The sequence below is a fragment of the Canis lupus genome, chromosome 33 (assembly GCF_011100685.1).
Source record: "Canis lupus familiaris isolate Mischka breed German Shepherd chromosome 33, alternate assembly UU_Cfam_GSD_1.0, whole genome shotgun sequence".
Taxonomy (NCBI): Eukaryota; Metazoa; Chordata; class Mammalia; order Carnivora; family Canidae; genus Canis; species Canis lupus.
Window position 1 is genome coordinate 11,783,896 of NC_049254.1, and position 25,134 is coordinate 11,809,029.

General features: G+C 36.2%; 1 protein-coding gene across 14 annotated transcripts in view; it reads right to left on the minus strand.

The window, feature by feature from the left end:
* CBLB (Cbl proto-oncogene B) overlaps window positions 1-25,134 on the minus strand; it is a 407,079-nt gene that overhangs the window by 22,555 nt on the left and 359,390 nt on the right. For 10 of the 14 annotated variants that reach the window (XM_038582709.1, XM_038582710.1, XM_038582711.1 and 7 more), the window contains 5 exons: window positions 24,763-24,857; window positions 13,339-13,485; window positions 9,850-9,947; window positions 9,603-9,734; window positions 6,874-7,014 (listed from right to left, as the gene is read on the minus strand). In XM_038582709.1, coding sequence (XP_038438637.1) covers window positions 6,874-7,014; window positions 9,603-9,734; window positions 9,850-9,947; window positions 13,339-13,485; window positions 24,763-24,857 — 613 coding nt within the window. Of the gene's footprint in view, window positions 1-5,072; window positions 5,210-6,873; window positions 7,015-9,602; window positions 9,735-9,849; window positions 9,948-13,338; window positions 13,486-24,762; window positions 24,858-25,134 lie in introns of all 14 variants that reach the window. The other 4 variants (XM_038582718.1, XM_038582720.1, XM_038582714.1 and 1 more) reach the window with 2 other exon arrangements.

The following is a 25,134-nucleotide window of genomic DNA, read 5'->3' on the forward strand; positions in this document are numbered from 1 at the left end:
CAAATTAAATTTACTTTTGCTACTTCTAATGATGTTTATTAATTGGAACTGAAGGCAGAAAAATAAATGTTGTCAGTGTACTATATTAAATTGTTAGGACCAAAAATATAACTGGTTTAAAATTAGTAGCATATAGGTTTAAATCCATAGAACTGGTTTCATTTCTGAGTAGATAAACACTATCTCTGCAATGTCTGGTTCACTGATAATTTACTTAGCCACCACTTCTATCTCTAGCTCCTCTGTTTTCTTCTCTCCTATTACCTTCTGTTATGTCTGCCACTTATCTCCAGAGGTAGTGTAAGTTCTTTCAAGGGAAGGGGTCTTGTGTTCTCATTGTGTTTAAATTATATCACCTACCACACAGTACCAAGCACACTGCTAGGCAAATGGCCTGAACGTCATAAATCTGTGCTTTTAACTACCAAAAATAAATCCAGATTGATTCATATTTTTCATAAATTCAAAATTAGTGAAATCTGAATTACTAACATAAGATTAAAATCATAACTATTAAGGGTCCAATTTATATTTTATTGTTTTAATGTCCCTTTAAATTTGTCATGTAGAATATGTAAGAATCTGATTACGAAGAAAATTAGCACGTATTTACACTGATTTTTAACTAGGTAATGTAAGGCAAGAGTTGAAATCTTGATTGTTATTTTCCCCTTTTTGAGTATAATGATTATTCCGAGCTTTGCTGGAGACTCTTTTGACCTAAGTAAGGCTATTTAACTTGCTTTCTATAAAATTCAAGATTAAAACTAATGTTAGATTTTGCACTTTTGATATTTAAAAAGTCAATGGTTCAGCCTCATTAATTTTGCTGAAACATTTTAGGAAGCATTGAGAAGATAAATTCATGCAACAAATGTTTATCCTTTGATTTGGAAGAGTAAGTATTTGGAACTAGGTATGCTGATTTCTGCATCAGTTTAGAAATTTCCTGAAGATTTAGGTTTAAATATTCAATAAAATTTACTTTCCATTATTGTGCATTTTAAACATTGCTGATGTAACATTAGATCAGAGGAAGGCATGCCTTTTACAATACATACACTTATTAAAAAATCTCTTTAGGGGTAATTTAAAGGTTTGTCAAACATACTTATGTCCTTACTAACTGTGCACTTTAGACTAAACATTAGCTTCTGGATATACTATAGGGTCATAAAGAGACTACAAAATATATAGTTGTGTAGGGTATTGTTCCTTTAAACTATTTCACTTAAAAAGTCACTAGGTATACTAAAAATATTACCATAAATAGCAAAAAATACTTAGGTCAGTTATAAATCACTACCATCCGTTTCTTCCTTTTTTTTTTTTTTTAAGATTTTATTTATTTATTAATAAGAGAGAGAGAGAGGCAGAGACACAGGCAAAGGGAGAAGCAGGCTCCATGCAGGGAGCCCGACGTGGGACTTGATCCCAGGTCCCCAGGATCACGCCCTGGGCTGAAGGCGGTGCTAAACCACTGAGCCACCTGGGCTGCCCCATGTCTTTCTTTATGCTAAATTTGCTACTAGTCCAGTGATAGGGTACACTGGGCTTCTATAGCAAGGTTGAAAGTATTCAGGTTTCAATAGGAAAAGATCAACCCAGTTACTACAGACAGCACAATAATCAACTGTCTCCCGATAATTTTGAAAAGCAATCGAATTTTTAGAAATAAATTCTTCAAAAACTAATTAAAGTAAAATTTTATATCCACAGTTAGAATTAAAACATACAAACTGAAAATACAATAGCCAATGTACCATTTATCTAGTAATAAATGTTTGAGAAATGAGTGAATAAACACGATGGCATTAATCTATTCTAAAAAGCAAAGTACTATTGTCTGTGATTTACAGTATGGTAATGCTAAATTAAAATTTTAATACTTAGTTCAGAGATTATAGAAATCTAAGGGAAGACTGGGAGGAAAAGTTTGCTCACTATAAAAGAAATGAGGAAATATGCATTGATTGAAATTATGCTGCGTAAGAAGGAAACCTATTAAATGGTTATCTCTAGGGGGTGGCACTGGGGAATGTTTTTAATTCCTTTTTTTTCATTATCTGAAACACTTCCCAAATATTTACTCAAGTGTAGAAAAAAAGGCAAATAAAATTGGACAGTTAAAATAGTGGTGTATTTTCCTGTGGGGCTGTCCAAAAACCATCTGGTTGCTTTATCAGTTATCCTCCAAATTTTAAAAGAGTATCAATGCAGGATCTCATTGTTAGAAAGGTCTGAAGAGCTATTTAGGTGAAATGAAATTCCTCCCTCTCCGCAGCCCTCACTCTTTAACTCACATTCATAAACTCCCTAACTAGGTAGTGATCTGGCCACTACTTAAAGCCTTCAGTGCTAGAGAACTCACCACCCCCCTGAAAAAATAATTCTTTTATAAAATGCTTAAGAATTCTTACTTTAGAAAATTGTGATGAAATTTTCAATCTTAATCATATTCACTGGTCTGTTCTTCTGAGGAAACGTGGAGGAAATCTAGTCCTTCTTTCACAAATACTGTAACTAGAGACAACTCTAATATGTGTATTCAAAGTCGTCTCTCTTGTTAAACATTGCAGTTCCTGTCATGCGCTGTGGTTTCTGCGGTCAGGTGTAAACTCCCTTTACCGCCCTGGCTGCCTTTCGCCAGGACTACCCCAGCTCAGTATTTCTAACCCTTGAGTATGCCTCACAATCCCCCAGAAGGCCGGTAGAAACAGACTGCTGGGCCCTACTCCCAGAATTTCTGATTTGGTAAGTCCTCCTGGAGCCTATGAATTTTAATTTTAAGTAGGACCCCCGGGTGACACTGATGGTGCTGGCTGGAGGACTACGGTTTGAGAACCAACCACTGCTCCAGCTCTAGCCCCTCTTCTTCAACATCTCCCCCCAGTGGTCTCCGGGCCAGCTGAGCACTGGACCTCACCTCACTCCTTCTCTGGTCTGAACTCTGGGAGTGCCACCCTCAGATGGCAGGAGCTCCCTTGGTAGTCACATCATGACTGTGTTTCATAAAGGTCAGAGTTAACGGAACTGCCTAAATCCTCTTCCATAACTCTTGCTAAATGACCCAAGTATTCTATTTTACTTATGAAATTGCATTTCTGGATCCAACTGGAAAACTTTCATTTAACTGTAATCAAGTCAAATTATTTGGCTTTTAGAGTTGAATGGTGACTTTAGGATTGGATAAGGACTTCAAAAGAGATTCCAGGTTAGAAAAACAGTGAAAGAAAGGTTCACCAAGGGCTGCCAGGCATGTTGTGTATTTTGTGCACTGCACAAAGACATGTAGTTATGGGAATGAGCAGACTGAAATGCAGCCTTGGCTTTGTTCCTGGAGCACTGGCCCTGGCACAAGGTAGAAGGAGGGGCTGCCTCTTTCAACCCACCAGCACAAAAGAAGTGCCTTTTTGTAATCTGAACAAAAGCACATATCTGCTAGCAAAGTAGAAAGCTTTTTTTGAAGATTCTTCAGGTTTTGTTAAGAGAGGACTAGCCCATCCAGAATAGATGCTCATGCACAGCAGTGGGCATTACTATTTGCCAAAAGAAATCTTGCATGAAGGCTGAACACCAAAAACAGATAAAAGAAGCATCAGAGCCGTGCCCCTGCTTTGCCTCTCCCCACATTCTGCAGGAGTCCTAAGGTTCCTTTGCAGAAGCACAGGACCTTACAGTTTGAAAATTGTTGCTACACAGAAGTCAGTGGGCTTATAAGGCTGCAAAGGTGAACTTGACTCAAGTATGCAGGGCACTGAATGCTGGGAATAAAGAGGGGCGTTTGACATTTGATCAGGTATTTAGCACAACACCAGAAAGAAATCCAACTTTTTTTTTTTTTTTTTAAGACATCTATCCTTTGTCTTTAATTAGGGATAATGATTTCATTAAGGAAACCAAATCTCAATCATGCCCAGCAAAGATTTATCATTTTACTAGATTAAAATTTTACAGCATGAACAACAGTGAAAGCAACAGCAGTACAACATTCATACACTCTGCTTTAATACAGCAATCACCTCTATTTCCCTTTTATGATTCTATAACTAGGAGTCAAACTTTCATTTATCATTTAAAGGGTATTCTTTAATGAAGTTTATGGACATAAGAGTGAAGAAAGGTCACAAATCTTTTATTTTAGATATATAATGTATTAATTTGCAAAATGATACTCAAATGCTTGTTTATGAGTCGAAAGAAACCATGCTCTATTTATTATTATGTAAGAAAAATTAAAATATTTCTTTTGGGGGATCCCTGGGTGGCGCAGCGGTTTGGCGCCTGCCTTTGGCCCAGGGCGCGATCCTAGAGACCTGGGATGGAATCCCACGTTGGGCTCTCGGTGCATGGAGCCTGCCTGTGTCTCTGCCTCTCTCTCTGTATGACTATCATAAATAAAAAAAAAAATTAAAAAAAATTAAAAAAAATATTTCTTTTGAAAAGGAGGCAAGCTGATATATGTGGTCTCAGGAAATCAAGAGGATACAAACTTCCAGGTATAAAATAAATCCTGGAGATTAAAAGTACACCATGGGTGGGGCACCTGTGGCTCAGTGGGTTAAGCATCTGCTTTAAGCTTGGGTGATGATCTTGGGGTCCTAGGATCAAGCCCTGCATCAGGCTCCTTGCTCAGTGGGAAACCTGCTTCTCCCTCTCCCTGCTGTTCCCCCTGCTTGTGCTCTGTCAAATAGATAAATAAAATCTAAAAAAAAAAAAAAATGTACAGCATAGGGAATAGTCAATAATAGCATAAGAACACTCTATGATGACAGAAATAACTACACTTACTGTGAGAACACTAAGTAGTGCATAGAATTACTGAATTAATATGTTCTACACATGAAACTAATATAACATTGTATGTTAATTATGCTTTAATAAAAATATATAGAGTTGATTAAAAATTGCTATCTCAATGGATCCCATAAAGGATCTAGCAACAGACTAGAATCCTGTCATGTTAATGATATGAAAGGCTGGAAGAGGAAAGAAAATAAGTTATCATTTTTTTCCTCAGGAGTATTTATTATCAAGTGACATCAACATTATTGGGAGTAGAATCAGAATACCTCCATGTACAAGGGAAGTCCAGAGACAGTCAACAGGTCCAAATGACACTGCCCTGGCCCCATGCTAGCCTCACAGTAGGTTACGGATGGTCGTTGCTGAGCTGCCTGGCAGTCAAGCAAAATGAAAACAAGTAGACCTATATATGAAATAAAAACAGTTTATATGACTTTTGTTTTACCTAATAAAAGGGGCATTTTCATTTTGTAATTTTTTTTAGTAATATCCACAGCATTTTTATGAAGTTTTTTTTTTACATAAAGCACAATGAAAAATAAAATTATGGTAACTAAAACATTTTATAATTAGCTCTTTTGATTAAAAACAAGTGAAAGTGTGTATTTGTGTAAAAATGTTCTCTTCCAACTCCTGAAAAGCTTGACTTAATTTTAAAAGGCACTACAGTGACTTTTATTTCATGGGGCTTAAACCACATATACAAACAGTGATAGGTACCTTGTAGGAATCTGACCAGAGATTATCCAGAAGTTAGCCTTGGGAAAGGTTAGCTGTGTTTTAGAGTGACTCTTGTATGTTAAAGTTCATGTATAAAACAAAGATTTGAATAAGTGAAAAAGATAGCAAATGTTATCAGTATTTATGATATAGGAATTAATAGGAGCCTAATAGCTATCCATGCTTTCTGCCTGGATTAGAAGGGGTACGACCCTTGCTTTTTGATTCATAGTTTCCAGTGAATTCATGGACTCCAGGAGGGGAGGGGGCATCTCACAGAGCAGGTGACACAAAGGACAATTCAAGCAATACTTACTGATGAAAAACTAACTCAAAATTATTTTTTTAAAAATGAGCCTCTTTTAGAAGCCAAAGCTACCTACTTCAAGTTACAGGAGTATAATTTGTGTGTCTCATCCATGAATCGCCTCAAACTTTCTAGTTACCAAAATGAGTGGAAAAGAAAAATCTAGGAAAATTAGTAAAGGTGAATGGTAATGACTAAGATTCCCAAGTTTTCACTGAGCTAGAGTCGGCCCCAAATCAAATTGAGCCCTCATTAAAAACTTCTAGATTTATCTAATATAAAATGGAATTGTTAAAAAAAATTTCTATGTTTATCCAAACGAAATTGAGACAAAAATTTGAATATGGATCATAGTCTCATCAACATGACATACTGGATGATATCAGCAGATTTAATGTAACTGATTATTTCTTCCTGAGAGTGCTAATGGAGTGGATGGTTTGTTATAAGTCTCTTTATTTTTATTTCTATTCCTCACTCGAAAGGTTAAAAAAAAAAAAGCTATGTGTTGATTTTTCCTTGAAAAACAATAGTTTGATACACTGATATTAAAAATTAACAATGGTAACAATAAAATCAGATATTTCAGAAAAATCTATTAATGTTGTAATGATGCAATTTACCAAAACATTGTCTTTTGAATGCAATTATGACCCTCAGCCATAGCTAGTAAAATTAAAACTTACTAGGAAGAAATATTGAGCTCAGAATCTGGAGAGTCTCAATTCTGTCCTCATCACTAGTGCCCCATCGTGGAGCCCTTTTGGTTCTCAGGGATGCCTTCTGTGGCATAACGGATGTTACCTGGATTGGACGAGCTCGGCAGCACCTATGATTCCTGTTGCTTCTGACATTTTTATAATCCTTTGCATTAAATTAACCAATTGACAAGCAAACCTGCCCAACTGCTGGTTTCCTCTACCCTGATTTTTCTGCTAAGGAGCTAGGAACCATACACTACTAATGCTTATTTGACAGTACAATCTTAGAAAATGTTTTTTGTTTTAAGTGAAAAGTTTCTTTTGGCTTTTCCCTCTTACCTGAAGGAAGAAGGAAAAGGTCCTGTCCTGAGGATGGTCGGCTATTGGAGCCGGGAGGTTTAGAGTGTTCGATGAGGCTGTGCCTTGCGGGAGGTGGGGGAGGCGGGAGGGATGGGGGGAGGGCATCAAAAGCATCTTCACCTGCATTTAAAGAAAGGTCAGTGTCAACAGCAGAACTTCATTAATGAAAACACAGCATCAGGCCAAAGTAATGATTGATTTTCTCTTGCTGCTCATAAAGAACTTCACCTGCAGGGTTTATCTCACAATTTACCAACTTTGAGAATGAAAGCTACTTATCTTGGGGGAGTGTCGGAAGAGAAACACAGGCACACAAACATACATGTTCACGTGCAATGTTTTTCTATCTTCCAGGCCTTTCTGGTAAAAGGCAGCTCTGCAGGTTATGAAAGAGCTTATTATCTACTTGTAACCTTTGTAATATTAAGGACATGATGTTTGAACTAAAAATTATTCTAACTCATACCATCAAAACAGAATTTTTTTAATGTAACAATAAGAGTTCACAGCCTCTTATTAGAAAATCACACTATGTACAAAAAATTTAATGTCACAGAATAGATTATCTTTTAAAGTTTATTCTTCTGGATTTTAATTCACTTAAAACTAATGTTGCATATATTTCATTGTCAAAATACAGAAAACGTACCTCTAGAAGAGAAATATATTTTTCTACTTATCAGATATCTCTAAAGAGGAACAGTTAAATATAGAACGATCTTCTCTGGTCCCCAAACTACTTATATTTGCATATTTCCCAGCTTTAGTAACTACAGAATATTGCAGCATGCTTTTATGTCTACTTATTTTTCCCTTGCCACATCTTACTATTCTACTCATATTTTCCCATACTTCAATTCTTTAAAACAATAAAATTACAATATTGCAATATATGTATTTTGGTAAGTAATCTCAAATACCTAGTGAATGAAACAGGATATAAGCAAACACCTACAGATTCCAGTAATAAAAATTCATGTATTTAAATTTATTGACTTAAGCCAAAGGTATATTTTAAGGAAAAATGGCTTTACCATTAACCCAACTTGCCTTATGAAACATATTCAAAGTATTTTCTCTAATGATCGAAGTCTTTTTCTAACTTAAAATATTTGAAGGTGTGGGCAACAGGGGTCAGGGGAGGAGAAAGAGCTTTGCTATTATTCCAACCTTCAGCTATCTGCTACTTTCATGATCTTACTCATCCAAGTCCTTTTTTCAGCCCCTAAATGTCAGGTATACCATGCTAGGCACACAGGTAATGTGAAGATCAAAATCACAAGGTCCTAACGCAAGGAGCTTAGATTCCACCAGAAAATCTAAGGGAAACTCACAAAGAGGTATGATTCACAGGTGAAAGTGCCCCTGGTCTCACGGAGAGAGCTCCGCATTGTAAGAGGGACGGGCAACGCAGAAAGCGATATTCAGCAAGGTAGGCCTGGGATATACATTTATTTATTAAGTGCAAGGATGGTGTCTTCTCGACAGAGGGAATGGTATAAAATAAACAGTATAAATCAAGCATAGATGTGCATGAAGAGCGAGAGGAAGATTGAGTTACAGACACAGGCTGCAACACTGACCTGCGTCGTCTCACACGGCCGGCACCAGCCATAGATAGCTGTTTACTTAAAAACTGAAATTCAGTTCCACCCACAGTTGCACAGGTGAATATACAGATTCGTTATATCACCACATAAAAGTTCTACTGGACAGTGGTGATCTAGGTCATGAAGATGGGGTAACAGGTCAAAAACCAGCACACAGGAAGAAATGGGAGGGAGAAAAAAAACTAAGTAAAAGTGTTGGCAGAGGCTTGTAATTGATGTTGGTGAGAATGAAGCAGTGAACTACAGGAAGAGCAGAAGCAATTCTATAACTAGAAACATCATTGGTTGACGGTGTCTGGGAAAGAATCAAAAGGGTCATTTCATATTTCTGGATGCCTAACAATTAATTCAGGGAAGTTTATAGATAGACCTTGATCATACATGATTTTATGTTATGGTGACTTGTTATCGTGAAGCCTGAAGACGTGTGGAGATTCCAATTGTCTTCCTCTAAAAATAGGGTGAGAAGCTTCCTAGAATTAATTAACACAGGTACCAGCAGCAACCAGCTTTAATATACATACACACGTGTACCTTTTTGCACACATACATACTAGTGTATTTTATATTAAAATTTGAACCAAAGAGACAGAGATTCTTTGGATATGCAATTGCAATGATTATAAGACAGAGTCTATTTCTCGGCTCTCTACAATAAGATATGTAATTTTCCATAATGTAATTAGCTAAGTAAGTGGAACTGGGTCATGTTATGCTGAAAGAAAAAGTAAGTACACATTCATTAAGAATTGTACTTAAAGAAAATCTCAGATGAACACTTCAAATCTACTAGAACACAAGGGCTCAGGGGAAGGAAGGATGCTCCCACAGGTTTTTTTGGACTGCATTCAGTACATGAAGAGACAGCTTACAATGCAGATTGATGGCCAGCCCTGTACCCATTGCTTCAATCATATAAACGGAATAGTGTTTACAGGAACTTGAGAGCCACCGCTACCTAGAGAATCCATTCTAATTCAGACAGATTCGTAATCTTGTAATCTGTGTTACATTGAACTCTGAAATCTGATCATTCAGATATTAACTGAAAGAAGAGGCAGGGTGGCTTGTTTGAAAATTTTTTTTAAAGGTTTCAACCTAATGGAGGGATGAGAAGATCATAATCAGAGGGCGTCCTGTTGAGTGAAGAACCATGCTTTGGATTGTCCCGAGTTGGAGGCCTGGCAGGTGGTAATGGCACTGGATCAGAGGCTGAATCAAAAACATCTCCTAGAGGATAACACAAAATCTTAATGTATTTTCAGTATAACAATGGCATGGAATTTTGCCTTTAAATTCTGACCATTAAGATGTAGAACACAAAGAGAATATGTTTTATACATACCCTTTAAATAAATGCCTAATTCAGGGATGTTTGATTTCTTCACCTCTGAAGATGTACCATGTGTTCCATTCAATACACAATGACCATTATCACAAGACCTAAAGCAGAGATCACAGGACAAAAATCATAAGAGAAATTACTTTCCATTTAAAAGTAATTTGGAGGGGTGATAGGAACTAGCAATCCTGATCATATGCTAAAGCTTGAAAGTAAATGTAATTTCCTTTTCTGGAAAAAGTATAAGAAATATTTCCTAGACATTCTTACTCAGAACTATTTTTACAAAGAAGAAGTAAATAGCTCATGAAAGACAATCTTTTCTTAAAGTGAAATCAACAATTACAAGGGCCACAAAAATTGCTGATAAGCTAAACACAACTGTGAAAATTAACATATATTTGGACAAGTTCAATAGTACCTTGTCAAGTTTTGAAGAAAAACATGCAGTAAGGCAAAAACAAATATGTAATAGTCCCAACAGCTTTATTATTTGTTGATAGTATTTAACATGTTTTTATTTCTATACTTTAAGCTTTCCTTATAATAAACTGAACCCATCAAAGAAGAATTATTAAATGTTCTGTAGTTTCATTAAAATTCTGATAGACATATTCAAAGACCTGAGGTCTGTTTTAGGATTTCACTACTGTTAGGATGAAAACTCTCGCACTTCCGACAACTGTAGAAAAATGGCTTTGGCAAAGGCCTTGGGTACACAACATATATTTGAATCTGGGGGTCTGTGAAAGATAATACTTACTAAAAAAGTATTTTTGTTATTTGTATTGGACATTGGAATCATACTCTGAACATAATGGACAAAATTGGGGCATGGGAAGATAGTGGGAAGACAAAGTACAGGGCATATTTTGTATTTTTTTAAGTTTTAATTTATTCATGAGAAACAGAGAGAGAGGCAGAGACACAGGCAGAGGGAGAAGCAGGCTCCATGCAGGGAGCCTGATGTGGGACTCGATCCTGGAACTCCTGGATCACGCCCTGGGCTGAAGGCAGGCACTTAACTGCTGAGCCACCCAGGCGTCCCATATTTTGTCTTTAGAATATAGCTGTGTAACAACGAACTCTGCTCACCAAGTTATTCTGTTCACAAAAAACTATAGAAAGCAGAGTTTATATTTTCCTTTTTCTGATTTACTCTGAATTCTTGGGGCAAAGTAAAAGTACATACATAATGGAGGAGATAGTGGATATTTAAATAGTTACTGCAAGAGTGGCTTCATCTGAAATTCATTTCCATTCTCTCTGGTGGCCACATCTATTTCAGGGGCCAGAGATGGTTCATTTGAAAATAGTTATCATGTATTGAATTTTCATAATAATGATGGATTTTTACTGAAACTGAATTGAATTATTCATCTACTGTTTAACTTTTTCCACATATTGACAATTTATTTCTTCTGATATTCCAAAGTGGGAAAATGCATTGGGAAAGAAGTGTTTAAGCTTAAAGAGTGCTCTCTGGAGGACATAAGAAGGTACTTGATCCATCGGCTTTCAAGAACAAATTAGATAAAAAATTCTCTCCAATTAAGTTTAGGGATTATCAACATTTATTACTTCTCTATAACAATAGAAAGATGGTAATGGTGGTCATAATTCAAATTTATTTTCAGGATTTGGGAGGCCTGCCACCAAAAATCTCATCCAATATGATCTGACAATTAAAATTTAAAGCATTGAAATTATACCTCTCACTTCTTCAGCTTCTCGAAAAAAAATGAAATCCCAAGGAAACCAAAAAAGCTCATCTTACTTCAGTCTTTAAAAATTACTATACATTTGTAAGAGCCAAAAGACCTAAGAATTGTGACAATTTGTGTTTGATGTGAAGGAATAACTTCCCTCTAATAAAAGTAGTAGACATTTGGTTCTTCTGATATAACAAATTGCCTCTCAGTTATTTATCTTCTCAGTGACACCATTTTATCAATAAATGTCTTAAACACCAGTGATTAGCAAGAAATACTTTGGTTTTTGTTTTGAAATATGGAACCCTAGACTGCAGAATGTTAGTAATCCTGGATAAGAACTCTGCAGAGTGTTGATAATTCGAACGAGGGTCACTCTTGTAGATACCTCTCTGGCTAAAATGAAGATTTGCTCCTCTTTTCCAAGCATTGGATTTCACCTCAGTGTGATACTCAAAGAAAGGCACTAAAACATTTTTTAGATTTTTCATCTGGAAAGAAAGAAACACTCCACTCATAAAATGCTTTCCACTGATGGACTTGACCTTGAAAACGAAATGGCCCATGAAGTAAAGATGACATAGATGGCTGAGGTGTTCGGCAGTTCTATCCTCAATCGAGAGATGCTGGGAGGCAGGAAGGCTGGGCCCGAGCCCTCAGTATGCCCAGCAGAGCTCCAGGGATTCCGTCACATTAAGGAAATGAGTTCACAAAGTAAGGTTTAAAACTGAGATTTGACTTATTGAGTACCTCATGTAAGTCAGATGAGAAAAAAGAAAAATATTTGAGACCACAGATTATTAACTCAATTATTTAAGTGTAGAATCATCCTTCTAATTTAAAAACATCAATATTTCAATACACACTACTCATGTTTATTTTTTATTTTTATTTATTTTTTTTAAGATTTTATTTATTCACGAGACACACACAGGCAGAGGGAGAAGCAGGCTCCATCCAGGGAGCCCGACAAGGGGCTCGATCCCGGGTCTCCAGGACCTGGGCCGAAGGTGGCGCTAAACCGCTGAGCCACCCGGGCTGCCCCACACTACTCATTTTTAATAACTCTTATATACCTCAGTAGAGTGCCATTTCGAAGACCAAGAATGTCTTTTTTATAAGAATGACTGACAAGAAGAAAAAAAGAAAAACACTGTTCCTCACATTCTTATTTGATCTAAGGAAAGGTAAAATAGTTCCTGATTTAAAAAAAAAAAGATAGTTAAGGGAAATACTTTGTTTTTTTTGTTGTTGTGTTTTTGTTTGTTGACTTCTTCAGGATATGATGAATAGAAGTAGGTAGCATATCAAGAAGGGAAATGAATATATACTAGTCTTTATATCATGAAAAAAAAATTCCACGGAAGGTTGGATAATACTTTGTTTCTGAGCACTGATTTTTCTTCTGAGATAGGTGCTTAGAACTGATAAAATGCATTGAAACTAGTGTACTGAAAATTCATGAATCACCGCAATACATAATGTACAGCAAAGTTTTATCAGACTATAATTTGTTCTAAGTGGGGAAAGGGCCAACAAAATGGTCCATTAGATTTACTCGTCAATTTATTTAATTAAATGACTTCCTGATTAATGAGAAATCTGCATCTTTTAGTTTTCCCTGAAAATAATGCAGAAAATGGTATATAGGAAGAGAAGGCTTTGAACAGGAAGGATTTTTAATTAAATACATGTGATTCAGATGCTTAAAAACAAAAACCACACATGATAATGTTTATGCTGTGAGATGTGAGGTGATAAATGCTGCCCGTATGCTTACCTAAGAGGAGGTTTTACGTTATGGCAATGAGATGGTTGTGAATTCAGGGAAACAGGATGGGATGAAGGAATCTTGTATTCATCATCATCTTCCTCGACTGGGTCTCTGGTTTTCTCTGAAAGGGGATTTGCTAACGGGCCAGTACACCTACCAGAGAGGGAAGAAAATCCAGTCTAGTTTAAGCATAACAATTCAGAACATGGAGTCGGGTGTGATAGACTTAAATCAAAGGAACTACTTTGTCACTTGTGTTCATTTTTCCATTACAGGGTAACATCAGAAGGGCTATTCTTATACTAAATACAAATGAAAAGGATTTTCAATCTTTTGTTAAGACTCTAGTGATGAAATAAAAGAATTTTCATACTTATAACTTTAAATGGCACAGTATGAAAAACTAGTATCCTGTCAGATTAAAAAGGTCTTAAAGTTTAAAAAGATGTATAAAATTATCCAAACCAAAGTCATTAAAATATTACCATTTTGTTCCAATTTAACTTAAGTGGGTAAATTAAGATAATAAATATATACGCATTGTAGTTTTATGTATTAGTGAAGTCTTTATAGAAAGGTCAAACTTTCTGTCTCTTGTGAATATTACCTATAGCTGAAAAAAAATTCAATTAAATGAATTCTTTCTCCTGTGAAGTTCAAGTACAATTCAAATTGTTAATTTTTTGCCCCAACTACTACTAAGAACTAAAAATGACTGGAACAATTAGAAGTAGATAATAAGAGAACTTATTAAGTCTTTGAGGTACAGTACATTATTTTTATGGCTTCAATTCCCTGGCTAAATAAAAAAGAACAAAAATGAGTACAACAATTACCTAATATCAAAAGAAATTTTCAGGCATTTTACCCATCTATGAGAATAAACAAAACAAAGCCAAACAAGGAAACAAAACCTACTGTTTTTCCACAGTTGTTGCTAATGGAGTTAAATCCGACCCTTGCTTATGCAAGAAACACACAAACCTACCCTAACTTTAGGAGATCCAACCAGTTTGCAAGACATTGTTGCTAATATATAAATCGGAAGCTTTTGTTAATCATTGTGAACCTCTGTTTCATTAAAAATATTAAAAAAAAAAATCTTTGTGACTGCAATATTGAAGCACCTTCTGTAGAGGGAGCAAGAGTCCTTTGGTATATGTGCCATAAAGCCTGAAATAACTTCATCTAGATTTCTTCTCACTAGCTAGAATGAGAAAAATTTTAAGGGCTTTTCTCTGCGCCCATAACAAGAAGACATTGTGAAAAACGTTCAAGTTTTCAAGTTTCAACTATGTATCTGAATCCTTAGAAAGTTCAAAGACTAAAGAAATGTCTCTCTTAAGACTTTTCAAAAGCATATTTTTTTACCTGTCTTTGAAGACTTTTTTCAATGCGGATTTTTGAATCCTTGTTTGTTTGAGCTATCTCTGAATTCAGATGACAGTTTAGAGTGAGATGAAAGCACAGTGACAGAAAGTCCACTGTCATGCCCAGAGCCCAAGCTCATAACCTTATTAATAACCTAAGGGGGACACCTCCTGTGGTGTAACCTTAGAAGAAGTAGAAGAGCTGGTGAGAACATGAATTGCAAAATGGTGATCCGATTGATGGGTATTAGAGTAGGGACTTCAAACATGACCTTTCTAAGCCTTATAAACACAGACATCTATTTACCTAAGTCAAGGACCAGAATGGGTTCTATTAGCAAATGAAACAATATACATCCTTTCTATGCCCTAATATACCTTCATTCATAATGAATCCTATTTTCCTATGCAATTCAAGCATATCTCTTGTATAAAAGAAAAAGGAAAAGACTTACTGACCAATTGTTCAACAACATCCACCTATCTGCCTGTTGTGGATTACTTCCAAAGATTTAAGAGTTTCCAAAGAAGGACTGCATATTGAGACAAGAACGGGCAGTCTTTGAAACCACAACCGTTATGGCTGATTCTATATTTTCTCTTCAACGATAAAGAATTTCATCGGGGTAATTCACACACCCCTCCCCCCCTGTGCCTTCCTGCAAATCAACAGATGGGGTATTTCTGAAGAAAATGAGAAGTAAAGCCCATCTAAGATTTTATGGAATAATAAGGGCTTAAAGCTAAAATTTACTAATCATAGATTATTAGCTTAAATGGATTTTAGTGGATTATATCTAGAAGTGAAAAATGTCTTCAAGTGGCATTTGTATCTAAATCCAAAAAAGTGCTTAGATATCCCATTTATCAGCGTTTTAATAAGTTCTAAAGAGTCAGATTTTTCTTTGTATTTTTAATGCAAACTTCTTCTATCAATATAATATTCTACTTAGATAAGCCAGTTTATAATATTCCAGTGCATTAAAAAACTTTTTTTTTAAGATTTATTTTAGAGAGAGAATGCATGGAGAGAGGGAGGGGTAGAGGGAGAGGAAGAGAGAAACTTTAGCAGACACTATGCTCAGCACGGAGTATAATGCTGGGCTCAATCTCACAATCCTGACTGAGATCATGACCTGAGCCAAAACCAAGAGCTGGATGCTCAACCGGGCGTTTAACTGACTGCGTCACCCCGGTGCCCCTCACTCCAGTGCATTTTATTCAGCATTATATAACTTTTTATATCAAATTAATCTTGTCCAGTTCTGAAGGGGAAAAATAAAAGCAGTTTCTATCATAAAAAATGGGAATGTACAGTATGGACTTGGGGTGATTATGTGTCAATACAGGTTCAGCTGTTTTAACAAATGTACCATGAAGGTAGAAGATGCCGGTATTGGAAAAGGCAAGGCATGTATGGGGGCGGGAAGTATGTGGGAAACCACTGTACCTTCTCAATTGTGCTGTGAATCTAAAAAAACATAAAGCCTCTCATCACTCTACACTTCTCTAAAAAATAGTTTTAATAAAAAGACAAGGTACACAGAAGATAAAGAAGTTGTATAGAAAGTATACAATTAATATAAGAGACATCTCAGTGCACATAAATAATTACGCGATTTGTAATTGTATGTGGGATTTTCTTCCCCTTCATAAACTAATTCAAAAAGGAGGTTCGATTTTACTTGCAACTAAGTGGTAAAATAACAAGTTTAACAATTTTCGGTAGCTATCATGTATGATTACCTTTGGCAGTGGAGAAAATACCTAACCTACGGACACTAGAAAATTTTTGGTCCTTGATTTGGCTTCTGAGAAATGTTTAGGATATCAGAGGAACAAAATAGAGCAGATTGCATTTGGCTGCTTCCAAGGTAAAGCTGCCAAGTAAACCGTCTTACCACTTACACCCATTACTTCATCCCCTTTACATTAGCCTCATACGTTGGCCCAGCATTCTGCATGGTGGCTGTCATTCTGGAGTTAATCCGCTGGTAATGCACAAGGACACATTCCCTCAAAGGCGCACAGTCATTTTCTCCCCCACCTGCACCTCTTGTTAAATTCACTGTGTGTTAGTTATTGGAGCCTTTGTGAGAAATACATCCATTTTCTGCAAGTGCACACTTGAAAGAAACCGAGAATATATTTTCTAATGCTGCTCTTAGTGATTTTTACATTTCATAACAAACTCACAGATACACCCCTCTAGAGCATTATACATCCTTGGAGTGAGGGGGGTGACCTGCATATCCCACTGGCTTTATTTAGGTAACCTATAACTCCAACACCACCCTTGCCATGTGCTTTTCTTTCCTTCAACTGAGCGAGTTCCTGGTAACGCACTTTTAGTCCATCAACTTTTCCAGAAGAAAGGCAAAGTTGAAATATCCATTTTTATTGTCTATAGACGAACCTCCTGTGACATTGCCTGACAAAACCGGTTTCTTTCAACTTTAATTTGTTCAATTATGTGTATTTGGTATATGTTCCTTCACGGACATTGTGTTTTCTATGTACTCATCTATGTCTGTCATCTATTTCTGTCCTGAATTGCAAAATGCTTCCAGCTAGACCCTGAGTCAACAAAGGCCTGGCAGATGTGTGTCCAGGGGAGCACTCACAGCTTTTAGACAAAAATGAGTGGTTATCAGAGAAATAGGTGACCAAGCTGCTAAGGGAAAAAGAACAATGTTTTTTTTAGGATTCTTTCATAATCTAGAAAAGCATCTTAAATATATTATTTTGCTCGTTTTCTACATGTAAAAATGTTTGTTTAATCATATCTGCAGGCAAGGTTTTAAAAAATGTATTTTCTTAAAACCAGATCTTCAGAACCTGTTGTATGTATTAGTCCATATCTCTTGTATTACTGTCACAATACTAACAGGGAAAATAGTTAACTCAGGGAAGTCCTTGCCCTGAGAAGTGGTAACATAAAGTAAAGCTGTATTTGAAGTGATTGCATATATGCCACAAATAACTTCCTCAGTACATCAGAGTGATTTTGAAGGTTCTTTCATGACATCAAGAAAAGTTGGTGTGGTCTATTATTAAGTTTAACATTAAGCCTTCCTATAAGATTTAATTATAGCATTCACAGACTTGTATATAAATTGGAGAAACAAATTTAAGTGACTTTTTTAAAGGAACTTATTCAGAACCAATATAGATCTCTAAAATTTTTAAGGGTTCTGCTTTAGAAATCAAGTAGATACCGAGGAAACACATACCTTTATTGAGAATCTATCTTTCCAATATATGTTGGATGTTAAAGACTTTACGATGATATATATTTTTTTTATTTTATTCATTTATGATAAGCACACAGTGAGAGAGAGAGAGAGGCAGAGACATAGGCAGAGGGAGAAGCAGGCTCCATGCACTGGGAGCCTGATGTGGGATTCGATCCCGGGTCTCCAGGATCGCGCCCTGGGCCAAAGGCAGGCGCCAAACCGCTGCGCCACCCAGGGATCCCCTACGATGATATTTAAAGTGGCATTATTTGTAATTGCCAAAAACTGGAAACACAAGTGTCCCTAGTGGAGGGATGGATAACCAAGCCGTAGTATGTTTTATTTGATTTTTTTTTAACATTTTTTTTTTTTAGATTTTTGTTTATTTATTCATAGAGACTGAGAGAGAGAGAGAGAGAGAGAGAGAGAGAGAGATGCAGAGACACAGGCAGAGGGAGAAGCAGGCTCCATACAGGAAGTCCCATTGATGTGGGACTCAATCCCGGGTCTCCAGGATCACATCCCAGGCTGCAGGCGGCGCTAAACCGCTGTGCCATCGAGGCTGCCCCTATAGGTTGTTTTAAATTGGAATGCTTACTCTGGAGCAATAAAAAGGAACAAATTATTGATACACTTGACAACACAGATGAATCTCAAAGGCATTATACTAAGTAGAAAGAAGCCAGACTCAACGGGCTATGCACCGCATGTTTCTATTTATATGACCTTATGGAAAAGACAAAACTACATGGACATAATTCAGATTGGTAATGTCCAGGGGTTTGGGGTGAGGGGAGAAACTGACATAAGGCACGGGGGCGTTTTTTGCAGTGAAGGAACTGTTCTATAACTTGATTGTGGTGGTGATTACAAAGCTATGCATTAGAACTCACAAAGCTGAATTTTACTGTGCATAAATTATGCTTTAACCACTGCAAAAATTTCATTTTAAGATTAAAAATTCATTTTAACTCATTTCAGATATTGTAGATAAGCATCCTTCACAAATACGCTGAATATTCTTAGTGTTTTTCAAATAACTTAAGATGACATAACTAACTTACTACGTGAATTTAGACTTATTAACAGGAACTAAGAGATGCTTGAATCTTGTAGAATCTTGTAGAAAGATGCCTTCACTTAAAATGAAAACAGAATCTCATTCTAACCCTACACGTTTTCTATCAATAGATCAGTAGGTTTATGGAGAAATGGAGAATATATGATAGATTATGCCTCTGTGGGACAAAAAAGAGACCGTATAAGGAATACATTTTATACTGTATATTTAAATAGAATCCAATGGCTCACTTTTTGTTTTTTGTTTTTTTTTCTTTGAGAGAGTGAGAGAGAGAGTATAAGCAAGGGGAGGGGCAGAGAGAGAAGGAGAGAGAGAGAGAGTCTCAAGCAGCCTCCATGCTCAGTGCAGAGCCTGATATGGGCTCACATCTAAGGAAGCCAAGATCATGACCTGAGCTGAGATCAAATCAGACACTTAACCAGCTCAGTCACCCAGGCAGCCAAATGGCTCACATTTCTAAGGCTACCTAATTTTTTGTGATCATAAATGTTTTTTTTTTTTTTTTGTAAATTATAAGTAATAGGTTTGTCAGACTACTAGGATTAATGTTGTAACCATTCCCATCATAGCTTTTAGTCAGAGAAAACTAAACATTATTGGAATTAGTGGCATTCCCTCCTATCCAGATTATAGCCATCTACCGAATGTTTTCCCACAGAAGAGGAGAAGGAATTGCAATTCTACGTGAATTTAGAAATTATAATAGTATAATAAAAAGAAAAATAATATTCATATTTATCTTGTACATTTTCTACACATAATTGCTTTTTCTGTTGAGTCTGGTTTAAAACTATAGACTTGCAACCCTCAACTGTTTTCATCAATGTATCATGTAGGTTCTAGGGCTTCTCCACAGAACACCAGAGAACCTATTTTAGGATGGGCAAACTGCTTTGCAGGAGATTTGAACAAAACTGTATTTTCCTGCATAATCTCACCAATTCATAAGTTAAATTGGAGTTTCAAATATTAAGTCACATCAGTAGGTCAAAATCAAATTCACAAACATTCTACATGATACAACAAAAGAAGAATGCCACAGCGATCAGAGTGAACAAACTGAAAAGAAGGACCTACTCTCTACCATCCCCTATATATCATGTCATGTCCTATAAATAACAATTTATGTTATTAAATTTATGTTATTTATAGGAGACTGCCATCTTGGGTAATAGAGCACCTTTTCATTGACCCAAGGTAAAACAAACAAAAATTGTGCAATGTCTTGGCAAGTCTTAAAAAGATTTTACGGTACCAGAGGAAAACTGGTTCTGAAACTAATAAAAGAGCAAACATATTCATTTGCTAGGATTAAGAAAATAGAGTAGCCCTTAATTACAGCTTTGTCTTCCATTAAAAAGTTTTCTACCATATTTTCTTATATTTAAATAGATAATACTAATTTCTTATCACTGAGCATAGAGAGGATTCATGTAAAATCAAAGTACATATTGTCAACACTGATCCTCAGGTGAACGATAATGGAACATGTTTTCGGGCTCTTTTGACACTAAGTACAAGCAATGAAGCCCGGTATGCGCCACATACAAAATGAAAAATTTCCATTAATTTCCGTTAAAAATTTCCATTCCTTTAAATTTTTTTTTAAATTACAGTGTGGTATTTGTATTAATATCACTCGTGGCTTAGTATTTTTTCCTCTTCTTTCTCTGTCATCCACTTTCTAGTTAGATGCAAAACAAAACAAAGTTTCCCCCCTACCATGAATTTGCCAAATCATTTCGCTCACGTTGATCTAGCTTTTATCGTATCACACTTAGATTTATATAGAGACCTTTCTGGCAACTGTTTAAAGACCACAATCACGTGCACGTTCACACGCACAGATGCTGATGGTTAGAAGTGTGGACCTCTTTGGTGACTCTCAGTGAGCGGTGGCAGGTGCTGATGCTACATTCACAAAGTGACATTTCTAGTTTATTTTCCCTAGCAATTTAGTATATAAATGGGGATATTTTGATAATAACCAATAATGTCTACTAAAATTTTACTCTATAGAAGTGTTCTAACTATATTTTCTATAATTAACATTTCAGGGGGAAATGGTATAGTCTACTGCAAGGTAATGCTTTAATATATAAGTTCCATATTGTTAAAAATTTCAGAGTTCTACTCATGTGTCTAAGAGTGTAACCCATCTACTAAATTTGAGCACTGGGCATGTAGAAATAAATTTATTAGCTTTAGATGGTACCTACTGAAATAGTAACCTGAATATAATATAAAGTTTAAAGCTTAGATGGTATGTCCACCTGTTCCCTCAACACTTCTATTTAGGGGTGTGTGTGTGTGTGTGTGTGTAATAAGCATCCCAAACTCAGCAGATCCCTAAGTCTCAATTTTATCACTCTGTCCTGTTCCCACATCTGTTCCTTCTCCAGTCTCCCTCACTTTGGGAAATGGCACCAACAATTCAGTTTCTTTAGCCAAAAATGCATGTAGGGGTCGTCAGTGACTCTCATACCTCACAGATATCCAATTTATTAATGGGTACAACTGCATCAAAATATGCCCAAAGCTGATCCAGGAGCTCCATCACTGTTACTCCAGGCAAAGCCCTACGATCTCTGACTGGTCTACCACAGCAGATGACTATACTCTCTGCTGGTCTTGCTTTCACTTCTGCTGTCCAAAGACAATTTTCCACATAACAGCCGGGGAAATTCTTTAAAAATGCAAACCAGGGTCACGTCAGAGTGCTGATGGAAACCTTCTGAAATTAACCAAACCAAAATTCTTATCTTGGCTTTAAAGGCGGTATGTATGCTATTTAGCCAAGGAATAACTTACTCAGCTTTGGTCAACTTATTTCAAGACAAATATAATTTAGTAAAAATTCGCACTACAAAGTAAAAGTCTGAAAAATGTCAAAACGTTAAAACTCTAGACATTAATATTTGGAGCATGTATACACTTGTATTTATATATTCATTAATTCTTTCCTACAGTTTCCATATTTTATAGAACAAACAACTGCTACCTATATTGTCAGAATAAAAAACTGAAGAGATAAATGTGCCATTAAAAGTCAACACTTGTATTGTTAATTATGGTTAATTTGCAGCATGTAAAACTGAAAACTAATTTGCTGTTAAACATATGTTGTTAAAGTATTTCTCTGTTTAAATAAAGCAACTGCACTGTTTCTGAGGGAAAAATCAAGAGTAAATGGGGACAATATATATTCACATGCACTTACAAACTGAAGTAGTAGATAAATATCAATAAAATACATTATCCTAATTTATTCTTAATTTGTAGGAGAAACAGGTATCTAATATTAAATATATAGGAAGCAAACTGTAACCTCTGCTTTTTATCCCACTTGCCAATATAAATTTAATAAACGATACTCAAATTTAATCTCCAATTGGCAAGATTTTATTTACTTCATTTTCTGATATTCTCTGAATTATCAGAGTTAATTGAACTTAGATGTTTTACTACATATTCATATATCCAGAGTTCATTTGAGGCTACAATATCATATAGTTCTTACTGATTTAGAGCTTCCTATACAGAATATGTGTATTTGACTCCAACTTTTATGTCAGCTACGTTATCTGGCAGTTCCCAGGAATTACCATTGGAGAATGCTCCAATTACCTTAGTTTCCCACTGTCCCCTGAGTGATGTCACATTTCACACTCTTGCTTTTTCTCGTCCACTCCCTTTTTGAACTGTGTCTATTCTCTGTTAGGGAATTTCCATCCTCTCAAATAAACATCTTTGGACTTACAAAGCCTGTAACAGTCTTTCCTCCAAGCCTAAGTAAAACTAACAAGTAAGAATTGTACAGTTTAGTGCATAATGTTCTCTAGTGATTCCATGTAATTTAATTTAATTTTCTAAAATAGAGTGTAAATTTCTTGGGGGCTGGGATTTAGCTTATCCTTCTTTTGTATTTATATGTATAGAGGTCTCTAGGGGACCAGCAGAGGAAGAAGTGAAGATGCTTTAAGACTTTCAATTAGAGGTGAGATCTTACCCAATAATCAACCAAGCAACCAGGTATTCTCAATATATTCACTACATCTCAAAACAATAAGGTGTAATGGAAGAAGAATCAGAAAATAAAAAAGGTTTTGTTCTCAAACCCTAATATTTTCAATGTGGAGAAGCACTTTAAAATAGAAAACCATGGAGCAGACTACATAGTTAAATATGTAGAAAGTTAACTGTAGGAAAAATGAGAATTAGTTTTACCACTTACTATCATTATGAATGAAGGGTCACAGAAGTTTTCATAAAGAAATAGAGCCTGAGACATGGACCTTTAGAATAAAGATTCTGAAAGAGTGGTGCACAGGAGAGAAGAACTTGAAAAACTCAAAAAAATAAAACAGAAAAAAAAATCAAGACAAGACTGGAGGGCAAGCATTAGGAATTACTGAACAATATTTTAGTTGGGTAAAATCCTGTGGATCTTACTGCTAGCAAAAGAGCATATAAAAAGAAAGAAAACAATGCTAGGTTTTAAGTAGGAAAGTGGTTTGGGGAAAGTAGAATTTAAATTATTTCAGCTGTGTAAACAAAATCTATTGGAGAAAAGGCAGGTAGTCTGATTGGTTGATTGATTTATAAAGAGTTTATTTATTCATGAGGGACACAGAGAGAGAGAGAGAGAGAGAGAGAGAGAGAGAGAGAGAGGCAGAGACACAGGCAGAGGGAGAAGCAGGCTCCATGCAGGGAGCCCGATGTGGGACTCGATCCAAGGACTCCAGGATCACGCCCTGGGCTGAAGGCAGGCGCTAAACCGCTGAGCCACCCAGGGATCCCCTCCTACTCTTTATATTAAATAAGACTACTGGGAAGGCCTGGGTGGCTCAGCGGTTTAGCGCCTGCCTTCAGCCCAGGGCGTGATCCTGGAGTCCTTGGATCGAGTCCCACATCGGGCTCCCTGCATGGAGCCTGCTTCTCCCTCTGCCTGTGTCTCTGCCTCTCTCTCTCTCTCTCTCTCTCTCTATCATAAATAAATAAATAAATAAATAAATAAATAAATAAATAAATCTTTAAAAAATACATAAAGAATAGGAAAATGGAAATCAGGAGACCTGGTTTTATCCTGGTTCGACGTGGGTACATATATCATTTAACTGACTGTCCAATGTGTCTCTTGTGTCCTCGTGTTTCAAATGAGACAACCCAGGTTAACTTATTTTTCAGTTAACTCATTTTAAAATCCATTAATACTAATTCTAAGATCATAACATATCATGTGTAAGCTTCTTTCAGTTGTCCAACTCTGAGGCAATGGGGCAGATTTAGCTGATTATAAAAAACTTCAAAAGAACAATCAATAGGATTTAGTGGCTGAATAAGTTTAGGAATCGAGAAAATTGAAAGATTCAAAGGTTATTTTCTGATACCACACTGGATAGTTGGGATAAATGTGACACCACTCAGGGAGAGAGGTAAATTGGAGGGAAAAGCTCCTTTCCTCTTCTCGGGTACAAAGATGACGTAAATTTTCTCTCCCTGTTCTTCCATGTGTAATCCCACATGTAATCCCAGAGTTAGATAAGTATCATAGATGCTGTGGTTACCAGCAAAGAAGAGGAAGGATCTTGATTTCTGGTACCTTAGTTTCTAAACCTGGCTGGATCATTTTTGTTGACTTTCTATTCAAGTTTCTATTCACTTTGTACTTTCTGTATTGTGTACTTCACATCCACTATTATCGTATCTTTATGCACGGACAAATGATCTCCAAGTAACTCACTTGATGCTAGGGACAAGGGTGGCAGCTGGAGGAGGAGGTGAAAGCCGGGGAGGAACATCGTACTCTTCGCTTCCCAGGTGACCATTGGAAAAGACCTGAAAGGACATCAAAGGGTCGGTTTAGAATTTAACTTGTGGAGGACCTTAAAACAGCAGCAGCTCTTAGAAGAACTATAATTTTGAAAAGAATATGTAATTTCAGTTTATTTAGACAAGTAAAATATCATATAATTTACTTAGGGAGTCAGTAGCACCATAGTGATTATTCACTACCACCCAAAGGAGTACCGAGTTATAGGTAAAACATATAATACGACATGATTCTTATACATATTGAGAAGGAATATGTACTTTAATTTCTATAAATCAGATA